This window comes from Nerophis lumbriciformis, linkage group LG26 (assembly GCF_033978685.3).
Source record: "Nerophis lumbriciformis linkage group LG26, RoL_Nlum_v2.1, whole genome shotgun sequence".
Classification (NCBI taxonomy): Eukaryota; Metazoa; Chordata; class Actinopteri; order Syngnathiformes; family Syngnathidae; genus Nerophis; species Nerophis lumbriciformis.
The window spans coordinates 5,445,816-5,465,015 of record NC_084573.2 but is presented as its reverse complement, the minus strand read 5'-3'; the positions used below and the strand labels follow the sequence as shown (position 1 = coordinate 5,465,015).

The following is a 19,200-nucleotide window of genomic DNA, read 5'->3' as shown; positions in this document are numbered from 1 at the left end:
TGGTAAACAATAATATAGGTGAGGGTACAGCCACGACAGGCATGGCTCCGCTCACTTCCACGGTGTCCTCCTGCACACAAATTAAATCGGAGGCAGGCCACGGGGATAAAATAATCTAAAAACACGGAGACACTCTCAGGGCTGACGTCACACTTACACGCAAGGCTCTGCTGTAGTTCAGCGTAGAAATATTGAGTACGCCCACTCTCCTCACCAGTCTCTGGTGGGACCTACGTGGCCGTACGCGTCCCGTCTCTCCCCGCCTCTTGGTCGCTCCCAGGAGTCACCGCAGCTCTCTGGGTCCCGACCGCTCCTGCCCACAGGACCACACAGCCAGCGTACAACGCCCGAGCCCGCAAGCCCACAGCCAAAGGCAATTGATCACCCCCACAGATCCACAATCCACGACACTTACTTCGGAGGCAGAGTTTCCTCTGCCCCTGCGTGTTGTGGGCTTCTTGGGGTTCACTCCGGTAGCTTGCGGGGTCTGCTGCGTAGTCCTGGATTCCTTCCCAGCCTGCGGGCGTCCACCCGGACGCTCTTGGCAAAGCCAGTCGATACTCTCCGGTTCCCCTTCCTTCTGTTCCTCCCTCCTTTAAATGTGTGCAGTCCTAATGCTCCACAGGTGCGTCTGATTTCAGGCGCCGTTCAATCGGCACTTTGGTTGTCAGGGGCAACAAGCTAAAAGGGGCAACGTCTTAAAATGCCAGCAAAGTCCACAAGGAGTAAAAACATGCAATTAAAAAGACAATCAAATTCTAAAGTGTAAAAACATGCAATTGAAATCCACAGCAATAAAAACACTAAGACATGCATGGCAATGAAACATTAAAAAATAAAATCCCCTACTTGTGTCCCATCACATCTGTATGTTGTATAATTCATAGTTGGTTAGAGTAAATAAATACCATGTATAAATATAAGTTCATATTTACATATAATGTGATTAGAAATGTATTTCCTTTGGTTAATTCATGCAAGTATATGTTAACCTTATTTTTGTTACAAAAACCCATGTCAATTGGAGAGGAACATATTTTTTGTTCCGGTTTGGTCACATTGTTCGGGGGACGATTGATATGTGACGGAATAAGGGAAGCAGCATGAGACAGCAAGCATTTGATGTGAGAGGTTAATGGAGTCTTGGCTTGAAAATAAACTTTATTCACTCGGAGTTTGTGAGGCCAGTGAGGTATGATTCTTTCTGATAATGTATGTGAAATCAATGTGTTTTCTTTTATTTGATATCAGACTAATTGTAAGTTCTGTTTTTCTTATTTATTAGTTCTGACGGCATTATTTTGGCGTCATTGTTAGCGAGAAGAAGGCGTGGCTGAAATTAAAGTTGGACCTTGAAAATTGCTGAATGTCATCGTATCAATTAGGGCACAGATGGTGCCAAGTCTCTCTTACACAGTGTCAGTCCGTTTACAATTTTGGGGCCCCGTTGCTCACCAAAATACTGACTTAATGGACCACAATGGAAACAAGCCATTTGGCTTTTTGTGCCATCCATTTGCCTTTTTAAAGCATTGCATGGATTCAATTCTTTAAGATGTCAATAAACTTCTCAATCAATCAATCAATCAAATCCCCCACTTGGCCGTCAGTGTCCTGTCCGTTACAACTTCTTCACAACTCCCCAAGATAGGAGACACTCAGCATCCTTGGGAAGTGGACCCCAGGGGCTGACGTATGTACCGGTATGTTTATGTGGTGTTTTATGAGCCCTCACATTCAGTGGATGTCAGCATGATGGGACATTGTTTACCAGAGACTGGCTGGGTGAGGACACACGAGGCCCACGCAAAACAGGAACAACATTCTTCCTACAAAACACAAATTGTGATGCACCATTAGATGCTGAAGTGAATTAATTAACTCATATTATGTTTTGCTTATGGTGAAGGTTTATATTCACCTTGGAGAAAGCGAACGACCAAGTTTAAGTAAATAGTAGTATTTCGGTTTGAGCACATAATAAGATAATGCCCCTTAGTTTGACATTCGCAGCTGTGCTGGATCACTCCTCATAGGGAAGAGGCCCTAATTTGGACTTCGGAATACAAATTACTATTAACAAAATGGCTAACAGCGGCTTACAACTCCCACTTTCGGTGCTTCCTTTTACAAACCCCGTTTCCATATGAGTTGGGAAATTGTGTTAGATGTAAATATAAACGGAATACAATGATTTGCAAATCAATTTCAACCCATATTCAGTTGAATATGCTACAAAGACAACATATTTGATGTTCAAACTGATAAACTTTTTTTTTTTTTTACAAATAATCATTAACTTTAGAATTTGATGCCAGCAACACGTGACAAAGAAGTTGGGAAAAGTGGCAATAAATACTGATAAAGTTGAGGAATGCTCATCAAACACTTATTTGGAACATCCCACAGGTGAACAGGCAAATTGGGAACAGGTGGGTGCCATGATTGGGTTTAAAACTAGATTATTAATGATTAGTCATTCACAAACAAGGATGGGGCGAAGGTCACCATTTTGTCAAGAAATGCGTGAGCAAATTTTTGAACGGTTTAAGAAAAACCTTTCTCAACCATCTATTGCAAGGAATTTAGGGATTTCACCATCTAAGGTCCGTAATATCATCAAAGGGTTCAGAGAATCTGGAGAAATCACTGCACGTAAGCAGCTAAGCCCGTGACCTTCGATCCCTCAGGCTGTACTGCATCAACAAGCGACATCAGTGTGTAAAGGATATCACCACATGGGCTCAGGACCACTTCAGAAACCCACTGTCAGTAACTACAGTTGGTCGCTACATCTGTAAGTGCAAGTTAAAAACTCTCCTATGCAAGGCGAAAACCGTTTATCAACAACACCCAGAAACGCCGTCGGCTCGGCTGGGCCTGAGCTCATCTAAGATGGACTGATACAAAGTGGAAAAGTGTTCTGTGGTCTGACGAGTCCACATTTCAAATTGTTTTTGGAAACTGTGGACGTCGTGTCCTCCGGACCAAAGAGGAAAAGAACCATCCGGATTGTTATAGGCGCAAAGTGGAAAAGCCAGCATGTGTGATGGTATGGGGGTGTATTAGTGCCCAAGACATGGGTAACTTACACATCTGTGAAGGCGCCATTATTGCTGAAAGGTACATACAGGTTTTGGAGCAACATATGTTGCCATCCAAGAAACGTTACCATGGACGCCCCTGCTTATTTCAGCAAGATAATGCCAAACCACGTGTTACATCAACGTGGCTTCATAGTAAAAGAGTGCGGGTACTAGACTGGCCTGCCTGTACTCCAGACCTGTCTCCCATTGAGAATGTGTGGCGCATTATGAAGCCTACAATACCACATCGGAGACCCCCGGACTGTTGAACAACTTAAGCTGTACATCAAGCAAGAATGGGAAAGAATTCCACCTGAGAAGCTTAAAAAATGTGTCTCCTCAGTTCCCAAACGTTTACTGAGTGTTGTTAAAAGGAACAGTGGTGAACATGCCCTTTCCCAACTTCTTTGGCACGTGTTGCAGCCATAAAATTCTAAGTTAATTATTATTTGCAAAAAAAAAATTAAGTTTATGAGTTTGAACATCAAATATGTTGTCTTTGTAGTGCATTCGATTGAATATGGGTTGAAAATGATTTGCAAATCATTGTATTCCGTTTTTATTTACATCTTACAGAATTTCCCAACTCATATGGAAATGGGGTTTGTATGTTTTATAGTGTTTTGGTTATGTCTGTCTACCGTCCCGACACAACACAGTCGTCAAAACCTGCTGGACATTGGTTTTCTACACAGGATAGCTGTCTCGAGCAATTTCCACCGCTTGCACAACATACCCGACGAGATAGTGAGACCGCCATAATCTCAGTGGATTGTAATCGGACTCGGCAGGCGACGCAGGCGACGCAGGCATCGGCGGGAGAGGAAACAAAAGCGGGGCTGCCGGTCTGGTCTCCTGGCGAGAATCAAAAAACGGCCCCACAAGCCTCTGCTGCCGAGCATATACCTCACCAACGCCAGATCCATGGTTCACCATGAATTGATTCACGTGGACCCCGCCTTAAACAGGATGAAAAACTTATTTGGGTGCTACCATTTAGTGGTCAATGGTGCGGAATATGTACTGTACTGTGCAATCAACTAATAAAAGTTCCAATCAATCAATCAATCAATCACAAAATAGATGACCTAAAACTCGAGCTGGCTGGAAATAGCTACATCCAGGACTGCTGTTTTTTGGTAATTTTCGAAACCTGGCTTCACCCCCTAATCCCCGACGCAGGCCGCACGCTGCTACGTCGGGACCGAAACGAGGACTCTGGTAGTAACAGTAGTAATCATCACGACAGTTTACATACCACCGGATACTAATGTTAGCATGGCTCTCTCTACTGCTAAACACAATAAATAAACAACCACGTGCCCACCCCAATGGCACTCACATTATTGCTGGAGATTTTAATAATCTGAAAACAGTACTACCCAAATTTTACCAGTATGTTAAATGCCCAACTAGAGAGGGGAACACTCTTGACCATGTTTACTCCAACATCTAAGAGGCATATAGAGCCATCACCCTCCCCACCTAGGCCAGTCAGACCACCTCTACTTGCTGCTCCCCCCTGCCTACACCCCCCTCAGAGCAAGGACAAAAGCGGTGACAAAGACTGTTACAACTTGGCCTGAGGATGCACTCCCCCAGCTACAGGACTGCTTTGCACACACTGCATGGGGTGTTTTTGAAGACCAAGACCTGCCCACACACACAGAGTCGGTACTATCCTACATAAAGTACTGTATCGGCAATGTAACTGTGGAAAAAGCATCCAGGTTTACCCAAACCAGAAACCCTGGATGACAAGCCAGGTCCGCATGCTCCTCAATGCCCGTGACACCGCCTTCAGGTTAGGTGACAGTGCTCTGTACAGCGCTGCGCGAGCTGACCTGAAGAGAGGACTCAAAGAAGCCAAGACGGACTACAAAGAGAGGATCCAAGGCCATCTCTCAAGCAACAACCCACGGCAGATGTGGCAGGGCATATAGCACATCACCAACTACAGAGGCTGTGACGCAACAACCGGGGACTGGGATGTATCGCTGGCAGAGGAGCTGAACTGCTTCTTTGCTCGCTTTGAGACATCACAACCAGTCACAGCCTCACCACCCCCTTCCCCCCAGCCCCAAGCACTCCCACACTCACTCTTGAGGAGCATGAGGTCAGACGGGTGCTCAGAGCAGTGAACCCCAGGAAGGCAGCTGGTCCAGACGGAGTACCCGGGAAGGTGCTCAAAGCATGCTTTCAGCTCTCCTACATTGTCACTGTTCTCTTCAATCTCTCCTTGGCACAGGCACTCATCCCACCGTGCCTTAAATCCGCCACAACTATCCCGGCACCCAAGAAAGCTGCCACAAACAACCTCATTGACTATCGCCCAGTAGCACTCACACCTGTCATCATATAGTGCTTCGCATCCAAGCCTGCCTCCCCCCCACTCTAGACCCACAACGGTTTGCCTACCGGGAAAACAGATCCATGGACGACGCCATAACCATAGCTCTCCACTCTGCACTGAGCCACCTGGAACACCGGGGGAGCTATGACAGGATGCTTTTCATCGACTATAGCTCCGCCTTCAATACAATCATACCAGACATCCTTAACACCAAACTGTTGGACTACCTGTTTTTGGATTAAGGACTTCCTGACCAACCGACCCCAGACAGCGAAACTCGGCCCCCATCTCTCCTCCTCCCGCACACTCAGCATCGGCTCTCCACAGGACTGTTTGCTGAGCCCTTTTTTGTAATCCCTCTACATCCACGACTGTAGTCCAGCCCACCAGGAGAACACCATCATCAAATTTGCCGATAACACAACGGTGGTTGGACCCATTACAGGGGGGATGAGTCTGCATACAGAGATGAGGTTCTGAAACTATCAGCGTGGTGTTCAGTGAATAACCAGGCACTGAACACCACAAAAACCAAGGAACTCATCTTTGACTTCAGGAAAAACACTGCAGACCCCGCCGCACTCTACATCAACGGCGAGGAGGTGGAGAGAGTCAGTTCTTTCAAGTTCCTCGGCACCCTCATATCTGCTGACCTCTCCTGGACCCCAAATACAACTGTGGTCATCCAGAAGGCCAAGCAGAGACTCCACTTTCTGAAGGTGCTGAGGAAGAACAGACTGGAGAAGCAGCTAAAGGTGACCTTCTATCGCTCGGCTGTCGAGAGCCTGCATATAGTACTGCATAACAGTGTGGCACGCCAGCTGCACTGAAGCAGACAAAAAGGCGATTCAGAGGGTCATAAACTCTGCACAAAAAAATCATCGGCTACCCCCTCCCCTCCCTGAAGGATTTACACAACTCCCGTTGCCTCAACAGAGCAAAAAACATTACCAATGACAGCACGCACCATGGCTTCCACCTGTTTGACCTGCTACCACCGGGCAGGCGCTACAAGTGCATCAGAACCAGAACAAACAGGCTCAGAGACAGCTTCTTTCCCAGAGCTGTCACCATCTTGAACTCAAACTTATAATAAATTATTCACCCCTATATAATATCCTACCCTAATACCCTACTGTGCAATATTACCCTTCGAGTGCAATACGTCCGACACTGATTGTCATTACTTTATTACTCTGGTACTCTTGTTTTGCTCTGTATATTGTACAGTATTTTGTATATTGTTTTGTATATTGTACAGGATTGCTTATTGTTTTTATTGGATAGTAGTCTGTTTATTTCAATTCGTATATTTTATCTTTATTACTTCTTATGTTATTCATTTTTAATCCATATATGTTTCCACTACTGCACCTTAAATTGGAGTCCTTAATCTCGTTATATGCAAATATAATGACAATAAAGTCCATCAGGGGCGTCACTAGCTTTTAAGGACAGGGGGGGCTTAGCCCCCAGGAGAGCGAACGTAGCGCACAAGCACAAAACTACACAAAATACTAACAAATACTTAGAAATTATTCACTGTTATTATTATTTAAAAAATGCACGGGACAAAATGAAATGCTCCCCGGGACGATGGCTTTTAACCATTTTTTTTCTTTTTCTTTTTATGTATTTATTCATTTAACATGTTATATTAAAAGTCTTGGTTTTTCCTCCCTCTGAAAATCCTATGAAATGTTTAACAAGCCATCCTATAATAATACAACAGCTATTAATGTAACAATACAATAAAACAAATATATTTAATGATGTTTTTTTCATTATTTTAACATTAGGCTAATGTATATTACTTTATATAGATTCTACAAGAGTGATGTGGGCATTTTCTATATGAACAAGTCCAAGGACCGCAGGCAAGGTCGCAGAGAAAATGCGGACTGGATTTTGAGTGATGTGGGCATTTTCTATATGAACAAGTGGAATGGATTGGATACCGACACACTAAAGGGGCTCTCTACCTTAAAGTACCAAATGATTGTCACACACACACACTAGGTGTGGTGAAATGTGTCCTCTGCATTTGACCCATCCCCTTGTTCACCCCCTGGGAGGTGAGGGGAGCAGTGGGCAGCAGCGGTGCCGCGCCCGGGAATCATTTTTGGTGATTTACGCTATGAAGTGAGGGGAAACTGAGTGAATAATGACAGTTTATATGATTATTTATTTAAACTCATATTCGGGCCACTTTATAATGAATATGTCGGCATGTATTTGTTAAAAAAAAAAATATATATATATATATATATATATATATATATATATATATATATATATATATATATATATATATATATATATATATATATATATATATATAAATACAGAGGTGGGTAGTAACGCGCTACATTTACTCCGTTACATCTACTTGAGTAACTTTTGGGATAAATTGTACTTCTAAGAGTAGTTTTAATGCAACATACTTTTACTTTTACTTTTACTTGAGTATATTTATAGAGAAGAAACGCTACTTTTACTCCGCTACTTTTATCTACATTCAGCTCGCTACTCGCTACTAATTTTTATCGATCTGTTAATGCACGCTTTGTTTGTTTTGGTCTGTCAGACAGACCTTCATAGTGCCTGCGTTTCAACAAATACAGTCACTGGTGACGTTCACTCCGTTCCACCAATCAGATGCAGTCACTGGTGACGTTGGACCAATCAAACAGAGCCAGGCGGTCACATGACCTGACTTAAACATGTGTAAAAACTTATTGGGGTGTTGCCATTTAGTGGTCAATTGTACGGAATATGTACTGTACTGTGCAATCTACTAATAAAAGTTCCAATCAATCAATCAAAAGTGTGAAGGAAAAAATACCCTTTTATTTCAACCATACATCCCGTCAAAAGCCTAAAGACTGACTGCACAGTTCCTGTCTTCACAATAAAAGTGCCGCTCCATCGCGCCTGCGCTTTCAAAACAAGAGTCTCCGAAAGCCAGCGCAAACAAGCTAGCAAGCTACGGAGTTTGCCGCCAATGTATTTCTTGTAAAGTGTATAAAAACGAATATGGAAGCTGGACAAATAAGATGCCAAAAATCAACCACTTTCATGTGGTATTAGACAGAAAGGAGGAACTTTTTTCTCCTCCATTTGAAAACGTGGACGCTATCAGCACTACTGTCTGATTCCAATCAATGCAAGTCATCAGAATCAAGTAATACACCAACTTATATTCTTGTCTTCATGAAAGAAAGGAATCTATATGTTAAACATGCATGTATATTCATCAAAACACCTTTAACATGTAAACAAAAACGGCAAAATAATTAAATATGAATTATATACTGTATATATATATATATATATATATATATATATATATATATATATATATATATATATATATATATATATATATAAATGTGTGTATATATATATATATATATATATATATATATAAATGTGTGTGTATATATATATATATATATATATATATATATATATATATATATATATATATATATATAAATGTGTGTATATATATATATATATATATATATATATATATATATATATACATATATATATATATATATATATACATATATATATATATATATATATATATATGTCTTAATAAGGTTATCCAAAAAATAGTGCTCGATACCGTAGTAGAGCGCAATATATGTATGTGTGGGGAAAAAAAAATAGTCTTGTGATTTTTTTTCCCACACATACATATATATATATATATATATATATATATATATATATATATATATATATATATATATATATATATATATATATATATATATATATATATATATATATATATATATATATATATATATATATATATATATATATATATATATATATGATATGTGTGTGTATGTTACTCATCAGTTACTCAGTACTTGAGTAGTTTTTTCACAACATACTTTTTACTTTTACTCAAGTAAATATTTGGGTGACGACTCCTTACTTTTACTTGAGTAATAAATCTCTAAAGTAACAGTACTCTTACTTGAGTACAATTTCTGGCTACTCTACCCACCTCTGTATATATATATATATATATATATATATATATATATATATATATATATATATATATATATATATATAACACCAAATTATTTAGGGGGCTTAAGAATATTTTAGGGGGGCTTGAGCCCCCCTAAAATAGGCCTAACAACGCCAATGAAGTCCATTCTATTCTATTCTATTCTCTATTTATGCTACTGTTGTTTCAATACATTGTTAAATATTTGAATATTTTTACGAAAATAAGTTGTATGTCTGTGTTTTGAAAATGTAAAATGGACAAGTTTACTTTTATTTTCAGAATGTTGAAATAGTTGTACCGGGAGTGGGACGTGTACTTGTTTCTCTCGCGAGATCTGGAAGAGAGAGCTGGTTACTTGTTTGTCTCGCGAGATCTGACAACACTGCGCGCGAACCAAACACGGCGAAGCAAGATGGCGTCTGACGGTGAAGACGTTATTGCAGTCGTCACAGTTCAGTGTTCTTAATCTGTGCGTCCATGTACACATATATGTCCTTTATTACACTCTATTAAATAGAGTAAACATCGTTAATAACTTCGCATCCGGTTATATTAGTCTGAGCGCACTTTGATGCTTCTCGAGCTAGCTTAGCTTGCTAGTTAGCTTAGCTTGTTAGCTGCTAACAAAGAGAGGCGGAAGTGATGAAAACACATCGCTAAGCAGAGATCAAGTGTGAGTGTAAAGTGTTGTGATTGTGTGAAAATGTGCGAAAGAACGATAGCAGAGTACGAGGAGGAACTTTGTCCAACAAAAGAGGAGAAGGAGCGACAACATGAAAAACATCAAGTTGTGTTACACAGAACAGGTTTGTTTACTTCTTTCTCTCACATCTTTACTAACTTTATATTTATTATTAACACTATTCTTGAATAGATTGTCTATAGGAAGATGAATTGTCATGTGAGGATGATGCACTGATTGTTTTATTTTGTTCATAAAAACGAGACAGTTTCAGACACACAATATTTATGAGAGGTTGATGTTCCTCTCAGTGTGTAACAATGTGTATCAACATGTTTTTATTTTTGCAAACCAGTAATTGTAGTCTGCAAATGATGTGTTGTTGTTGAGTGTCGGTGCTGTCTAGAGCTCAGCAGAGTAACCGTGTAATACTCTTCCATATCAGTAGGTGGCAGCCGGTAGCTAATTGCTTTGTAAAGGCAGGTAAAAAGGTGTCTTATGCTTAAACCAAAAATAAACAAAAGGTGAGTGCCGCTAAGAAAGGGCATTGAAGCTTAGGGAAGGCTATGCAGAACGAAAGTAAAACTGAACTGGCTACAAAGTAAACAAAAGCAGAATGCTGGACGACAGCAAAGACTTACTGTGGAGCAATGACGGCGTCCACAATGTACATCCGAACATGACATGACTATCAACAATGTCCCCACAAAGAAGGATAAAAACAGCTGAAATATTCTTGATTGCTAAAACAAAGTAGATGCGGGAAATATACGACATGAAACTGCTACAGGAAAATACCAAAAAAAGAGAAAAAGCCACCAAAATAGGAGCGCAAGACAAGAACTAAAACACTACACACAGGAAAACAGCAAAAAACTCAAAATAAGTCGGGGTGATGTGACAGGTGGTGACAGTACACCTACTTTGAGACAAGAGCTATAGTGATGCATGGTTGGTTATGGTTTGAATTCATATCCAACAATTACGACAACAACTTTTTATTGTCAACTGAGTTTATGATTTATGCTGGTGGTGTGCCTCCGGATTTTCTCAACGCAAAAAATGTGCCTTGGCTAAAAAAAAGGTTGAAAAACACTGTAGTATTGTATATGTGGATGGGGTCCCTGCTTTGGAAATAATGTGTACCCCTTTCAGAGATCACATTTAGTTCCACTTCAAACATTCACATGTTGCACAATGAGATGAGTTCTGTAGCACAAGCGTGGGATACCGTGAACAGTTGTGGAACTTTCTAACGAACACAGTGGAAAGTATTTTGAGAAAAATTAAATGACGCAGATATTGCCTTGTCCTTTTCCTGTTAACTTGAGAGAGAAAACGGGACCTCGTTGGAAGCGCGATGTATGAGCAGACGTCGTTTGGGTATAACAAAATTGTGTCTGCCAATGTAGTTTACAATGTCAATACATCAGTAGTTGTCAAACTTTTTTTGCCAAGGACCACCTCAGGAAATACTTGGATCTCCAAGTACCACCATCATGAACAGCATTGAAATACAGTAGCATAGTAGGCCTTAATTATTCATTAAAAACAAGGAAGAAACTTTATTTAACAAGTATATTCAATATTTTAGCCACTGTAATAGTACACACAGTTTCAACAGTAACATTGTGTTTGAATATAGGAAAATAAAACACTGTACTTAAATAAATAATATTTGGCGTACCACTAGTGGTACACTTACATCAGTTTTATGTGTATGTACATATATACATATATATGTGTGTTTACCGTATTTTCCGCACCATTAGCCGCACCTAAAAACCACAAATTTACTCAAAAGCTGACAGTGCGGCTTTTAACCCGGTGCGCTTTATATATGGATAAATATTAAGATTCATTTTCATAAAGTTTCGTTCTCGCAACTTCGGTAAACAGCCGCCATCTTTTTTCCCGGTAGAGCAGGAAGCGCTTCTTCTTCTACGCAAGCAACCGCCAAGGTAAGCACCCGCCCCCATAGAACAGGAAGCGCTTCTTCTTGTACTGTAAGCAACCACCCGCCCCCGGAAGAAGAAGAAGCGCGCGGTGCATGCTGGGATATGTGACGTTTCATTTCCATTTGTGTGTTTATGTAAAGACCCCAAAATGGCTCCTATTAAGTGTGTTGTCTATCTAATTATAAATAATGCAGACGAGGCGTGTTAACTGAGTTCTCAACGTTTACTCACAGCGTGCTCATAACCACATTCTAACTCCCAGCATACAACAACGCTTCTCAGGGCTACCGCGCATGCTCGTCACTATCGTTGCATGCTGGGTAGTGTAGTTGTTATATTTGCTAGCTCATAACATCACATTAAGAGACACGCTTACGCGCTTAATTCAATACTCGCCGTCATTCCGGGTGGATTGACAAAAGACCTCCAGCCGCTAGATATTGGTGTCAACAGGGCATTCGAAGCTAGACTGCTAACTGCGTGGGAACAGTGGATGACGAAGAAGCGCGCGGTGCATGCTGGGATATGTGACGTTTCATTTCCATTTGTGTGTTTATGTAAAGACCCCAAAATGGCTCCTATTAAGTGTGTTGTCTGTCTAATTATAAATAATGCAGACGAGGCGTGTTAACTGAGTTCTCAACGTTTACTCACAGCGTGCTCATAACCACATTCTAACTCCCAGCATACAACAACGCTTCTCAGGGCTACCGCGCATGCTCGTAACTATCGTTGCATGCTGGGTAGTGTAGTTGTTATATATGCTAGCTCATAACATCACAGTAAGAGACACGCTTACGCGCTTAATTCAATACTCGCCGTCATTCCGGGTGGATTGACAAAAGACCTCCAGCCGCTAGATATTGGTGTCAACAGGGCATTCGAAGCTAGACTGCTAACTGCGTGGGAACAATGGATGACAGAAGGCGAACACACCTTCACTAAGACGAGGAGGCAGCGCCAGACGACGCCAACATCTGCCAGTGGATCGTACATTTGCCCAACTTTTCACTTCGGACACCGAAGACGAAGGATTTACGAATGAAGAATAACTTCAGAAAGTGAGCGCTATGTTTATTTTGTGTGTTGTGACATTAACGTTCGAGCAACATTATGTTGCTATTGCTCTGCACTATTTTGAATTTTACTATGTTTGTGATTGCACATTTGCGTACATTTTGGGAGTGAACAGAGTTGTTAGAACGCTGGTTTTTAATATATTATTAAAGTTTGACTGACCTATCTGACTGTTTTTTTGACATTCCCTTTAGCGCAGCGTAGGCGCGGCTTATAGTCCGGGGCGGCTTATTGGTGGACAAAGTTATGAAATATGCCATTCATTGAAGGTGCGGCTAATAATCCGGTGCGCCTTATAGTGCGGAAAATACGGTATATGTATATGTGTGTGTATCAGGGATATAACGGTAAACAGTATAATGATAAACCGCAGTAAAATTCTGGACATTGGGTACTACCGTTTCTTTTTTAATTATTGAAAACCCTCATTTAGTAATGCATTTTAGGCAACATTGCTCACTTCCTGGAAATGCTGCGGCGGCACCCGACGGAGGATTTTCCCCTTGAGCAGTCCCGGGATGAAACTTTGCGCTCGGCCTGGGACCAGGTGGATTACATCGACAGTCAGCTGGTGCGCCCGGGTAAAGCGCGGGTATTCCCCCACTTTTCAATTATTAGAGATAGGTTATACAGAGTGAGCCGTGACACTCAAACGGGAGAGGAATCCACCCAGTTGTTGGTGCCAAAACACGGCCAGGAAATTATCTTCCAGGCGGCGCATTGTAATCCCATGTCTGGCCACATGGGGTATGCTGCCTGCCCGGTGGTGGTGTGCTGCCTGCCCGGATTGCCAGCTGGTGAATCCGGCGGCCATCCCGAAGGCGCCCTTGCGCCCATTACCGCTCATGGAGGTCCCATTCGAGAGAATTGGGATGGACCTCATCAGACCATTTCACCCGAGCACAAGGAGATATCGCTTTGTGTTAGTCCTGGTGGATTACGCAACGCGCTATCCCGAAGCAGTGCCCTGCGCTCCATCTCTGCCAAGAGTGTTGCGCAAGCTCTGTTTCAGGTCATCTCCCGAGTCGGAATCCCGAAAGAGATTCTGACGGACAAAGGCACGTCCTTTATGCCACGCACGTTAAAGGAACTATACGGGTCACTGGGAATTAAAGCGATCCGCACCAGTGTGTACCACCCACAAACAGATGGGCTGGTGGAACGGTTAAATAAAATGCTGAAAACCATGATCCGTAAGTTCAGGCACGAGGACAAACCAAATCGGGATAAATGGCTGGATCCCCTAATGTTTGCGATGCGGGAGGTACCTCAGGCCTCCATAGGCTTTGCGCCTTTCAAGCTATTATACGGCAGAAGGCCGCGCGGAGTGCTGGACCTAATTAAGGAAAGCTTGGAGGAGGGTTCAAGCTCCAGTCAAAACGAAATTCAGTACGTTATGGACATGCGAGCAAAACTCCACACGGCAGCAGCGCACGTATAACAAGGGGACCCAGCTTACAAAATTTTCACCAGGAGAAAAAGGTACAGTACGGTGGAGAGGGAGTGCCTCGCCATCCGGTGGGCGGTCGGGGCCCTCCGGTACTACCTGTTGGGGCGCGCCTACAGTCTCTGCTCGGACCAGAAACCACTCCAATGGCTCCACCGCATGAAGGATGCCAACGCACGGATCACCCGGTGGTACCTTGCGTTGCAACCCTACAACTTCCGGGTGGACGCAGATGGCCGTAGCCGACTTTCTCTCTCTCGCCCCTCTACGGGGGGCGGGGGGGGCTTAATCTGGCGGTGGAGGCATGTGGAAGGGGCGTGGTCCACGCGTTCTCTGTGGGCAGGGCGTGTGCAGGAGCCGGCTGTGAAGCAACTGACAGGTGAGGAGATATCTCAGCTGGAACGAGCTATCTAAACACCTGTCTCTTTATTAGCTGTGTCGGAGAGCATGAGAGGGGGTTGTCTAACAGGGAGTGGAGGCATGACACCCAGGCTGCTGAAAAGCACAGAAAGAGGACCGAGATAAAGACTTCTGAAAAGCATCAGAGACTGGGAGAAAAAAAACACAAATAAAAGACAATTGTAAATCCACAGCGGAAAGGTGTCGCGTGGTAATATTGGTCCAAGAAAGAACCCAACGACAAGAAGACTGGTCACACAGGTTTATAGAAATACTGCAATACAACAAACAAAAGTCCAACATATTTCCCCGTCAGAATTATCCAACCATCTGTTGTCACACCTGCCAGCTTGTCCCATTTCAGTCCTAACATGTCCAAACACGCATTTACCTCTGTGAACAAGTCATTACCTGTGGTTATCCCTTTAATTGACTGCATGGCTGCCAGTTCCTCCGTGATTTGAAAGTTTTGCAGTTATCCCACGTAAAAAGATGAGCAGCTGGGCGGTGTCACGTACATCGCAGCTCTTATCCAAAGCCGGCCGTTCTGTTCTTCAGCTGAAGCTCCACGTTTCTAGCGATGGTCTCAACCCGCCTGGTTACAGTGCGTCGGGAGAGTGACACGTTCTCAAATGTGCCCCTTTTCTCCGAGAATATCAACGTAACAGAGGGGGGTGACATTTGGCAAAAAGTCCTTGTTGGGTTTGCAGTTTTACCATCAACGCATCAGCCTCCCTTGTGCGCTCTTCATCAGACAGATTCCGCTATTTTTCCTCGTGCTTCGTCGTGTAGTGGCGATTCAAATTCATCCATCCATCCATCCATCTTCTTCCGCTTATCCGAGGTCGGGTCGCGGGGGCAGCAGACTAAGCAGGGAAGCCCAGACTTCCCTCTCCCCAGCCACTTCGTCCAGCTCCTCCCGGTGGATCCCGAGGCGTTCCCAGGCCAGCCGGGAGACATAGTCTTCCCAACGTGTCCTGGGTCTTCCCCGTGGCCTCCTACCGGTCGGACGTGCCCGAAACACCTCCCGAGGGAGGCGTTCGGGTGGCATCCTGACCAGATGCCCGAACCACCTCATCTGGCTCCTCTCGATATGGAGGAGCAGCGGCTTTACTTTGAGCTCCCCCCGGATGGCAGAGCTTCTCACCCTATCTCTAAGGGAGAGCCCCGCCACCCGGCGGAGGAAACTCATTTCGGCCGCTTGTACCCGTGATCTTGTCCTTTCGGTCATGACCCAAAGCTCATGACCATAGGTGAGGATGGGAACGTAGATCGACCGGTAAATCGAGAGCTTTGCCTTCTGGCTCAGCTCCTTCTTCACCACAACAGATCGATACAGCGTCCGCATTACTGAAGATGCCGCACCGATCCGCCTGTCGATCTCACGATCCACTCTTCCCTCACTCGTGAACAAGACTCCGAGGTACTTGAACTCCTCCACTTGGGGCAAGATCTCCTCCCCAACCCGGAGATGGCACTCCACCCTTTTCCGGGCGAGAACCATGGACTCGGATTTGGAGGTGCTGATTCTCATCCCAGTCGCTTCACACTCGGCTGCGAACCGATCCAGTGAGAGCTGAAGATCTTGGCCAGATGAAGCCATCAGGACCACGTCATCTGCAAAAAGCAGAGACCTAATCCTGCAGCCACCAAACCAGATACCCTCAACGCCCTGACTGCGCCTAGAAATTCTGTCCATAAAGGTTATGAACAGAATCGGTGACAAAGGGCAGCCCTGGCGGAGTCCAACCCTCACTGGAAACGTGTCCGACTTACTGCCGGCAATGCGGACCAAGCTCTGACACCGATTATACAGGGAGCGAACCGCCACAATAAGACAGTCCGTTACCCCATACTCTCTGAGCACTCCCCACAGGACTTCCCGGGGTACACGGTCGAATGCCTTCTCCAAGTCCACAAAGCACATGTAGACTGGTTGGGCAAACTCCCATGCACCCTCAAGGACCCTGCCGAGAGTATAGAGCTGGTCCACAGTTCCACGACCAGGACGAAAACCACACTGTTCCTCCTGAATCCGAGGTTCGACTATCCGGCGTAGCCTCCTCTCCAGTACACCTGAATAGACCTTACCGGGAAGGCTGAGGAGTGTGATCCCACGATAGTTGGAACACACCCTCCGGTTCCCCTTCTTAAAGAGAGGAACCACCACCCCGGTCTGCCAATCCAGAGGTACCGCCCCCGATGTCCACGCGATGTTGCAGAGTCTTGTCAACCAAGACAGCCCCACAACATCCAGAGCCTTAAGGAACTCCGGGCGGATCTCATCCACCCCCGGGGCCTTGCCACCGAGGAGCTTTTTAACTACCTCGGCAACCTCAGCCCCAGAAATAGGAGAGCCCACCACAGATTCCCCAGGCCCTGCTTCCTCATAGGAAGACGTGCTGGTAGGATTGAGGAGGTCTTCGAAGTATTCTCTCCACCGATCCACAACATCCGCAGTCGAGGTCAACAGAGCACCATCCCCACCATACACGGTGTTGACACTGCACTGCTTCCCCTTCCTGAGGCGGCGGATGGTGGTCCAGAATTGCTTCGAAGCCGTCCGGAAGTCTTTTTCCATGGCCTCACCGAACTCCTCCCATGTCCGAGTTTTTGCCTCCGCGACCGCTGAAGCCGCACACCGCTTGGCCTGTCGGTACCTGTCTGCTGCGTCAGGAGTCCCATGAGCCAAAAGAACCCGATAGGACTCCTTCTTCAGCTTGACGGCATCCCTCACCGCCGGTGTCCACCAACGGGTTCTAGGATTACCGCCACGACAGGCACCAACTACCCTGCGGCCACAGCTCCAATCGGCCGCCCTGACAACAGAGGTACGGAACATCGTCCACTCGGACTCAATGTCCAGCGCCTCCCTCGTGACATGTTCAAAGTTCTTCCGGAGGTGGGAATTGAAACTCTCTCTGACAGGAGACTCTGCTAGACGTTCCCAGCAAACCCTCACAATGCGTTTGGGCCTGCCAGGTCTGTCCGGCATCCTCCCCCACCATCGCAGCCAACTCACCACCAGGTGGTGATCGGTAGAAAGCTCCGCCCCTCTCTTCACCCGAGTGTCCAAAACATGAGGCCGCAAATCCGATGACACAACTACAAAGTCGATCTTGGAACTGCGGCCTAGGGTGTCCTGGTGCCAAGTGCACATATGGACACCCTTATGTTTGAACATGGTGTTTGTTATTGACAATCCGTGACGAGCACAAAAGTCCAATAACAAAACACCACTCGGGTTCAGATCCGGGCGGCCATTCTTCCCAATCACGCCTCTCCAGGTTTCACTGTCGTTGCCAACATGAGCGTTGAAGTCCCCCAGTAGAACGAGGGAATCACCCGGGGGAGCACTCTCCAGTACTCCCTCGAGTGAATCCAAAAAGGGTGGGTAATCTGAACTGCCGTTGGGCGCGTAAGCGCAAACAACAGTCAGGACCCGTCCCCCCACCCGAAGGCGGAGGGAGGCTACCCTCTCGTCCACCGGGTTGAACTCCAACGTGCAGGCTTTGAGCCGAGGGGAAACAAGAATTGCCACCCCAGCCCGTCGCCTCTCATTGCTGGCAACGCCAGAGTGGAAGAGAGTCCAGCCCCTGTCAAGAGAACTGGTTCCAGAGCCCTTGCTGTGCGTCGAAGTGAGTCCGACTATATCTAGCCGAAACTTCTCCACCTCACGCACTAGCTCAGGCTCCTTCCCCCCCAGCGAGGTGACGTTCCACGTCCCAAAAGCTAGCTTCTGTAGCCGAGGATCGGACCGCCAAGTGCCCTGCCTTCGGCTTCCGCCCAGCTCACATCGCACCCGACCTCTATGACCCCTGCTATGGGTGGTGAGCCCATTGGAGGGGGGACCCACGTTGCCTCTTCGGGCTGTGCCCGGCCGGGCCCCATGGGGACAGGCCCGGCCACCAGGCGCTCGCCATCGTGCCACACCTCCGGGCCTGGCTCCAGAGGAGGGCCCCGGTGACCCGCGTCCGGGCGAGGGAAATCTGGGTTCCTTGTTCGTGTTCTTCATAGAGGTCTTCGAGCTGCTCTTTGTCTGATCCCTCACCTAGGACCAGTTTGCCTTGGGAGACCCTACCAGGGGGCATAGAAGCCCCCGGACAACATAGCTCCTAGGATCATTGGGACACGCAAACTCCTCTACCACGTTAAG

At 45.2% G+C, this 19,200-nt stretch overlaps 2 protein-coding genes across 3 annotated transcripts in view; both read left to right on the top strand.

The window, feature by feature from the left end:
* LOC140676656 (uncharacterized) overlaps positions 1 to 19,200 on the top strand; it is a 310,270-nt gene that overhangs the window by 134,623 nt on the left and 156,447 nt on the right. The gene's annotated exons all lie outside the window — the stretch shown is intronic.
* LOC140676659 (uncharacterized) overlaps positions 1 to 19,200 on the top strand; it is a 46,014-nt gene that overhangs the window by 19,594 nt on the left and 7,220 nt on the right. The window contains exon 2 of one of the 2 annotated variants that reach the window (XM_072916179.1): positions 10,196 to 10,287. Coding sequence is in view for 1 of the 2 variants with exons in the window: in XM_072916178.1 (XP_072772279.1) it covers positions 10,185 to 10,287 (103 nt within the window). In the remaining variant the exon portion in view is untranslated. Of the gene's footprint in view, positions 1 to 10,042; positions 10,288 to 19,200 lie in introns of those variants that run through there. The other variant, XM_072916178.1, reaches the window with a different exon arrangement.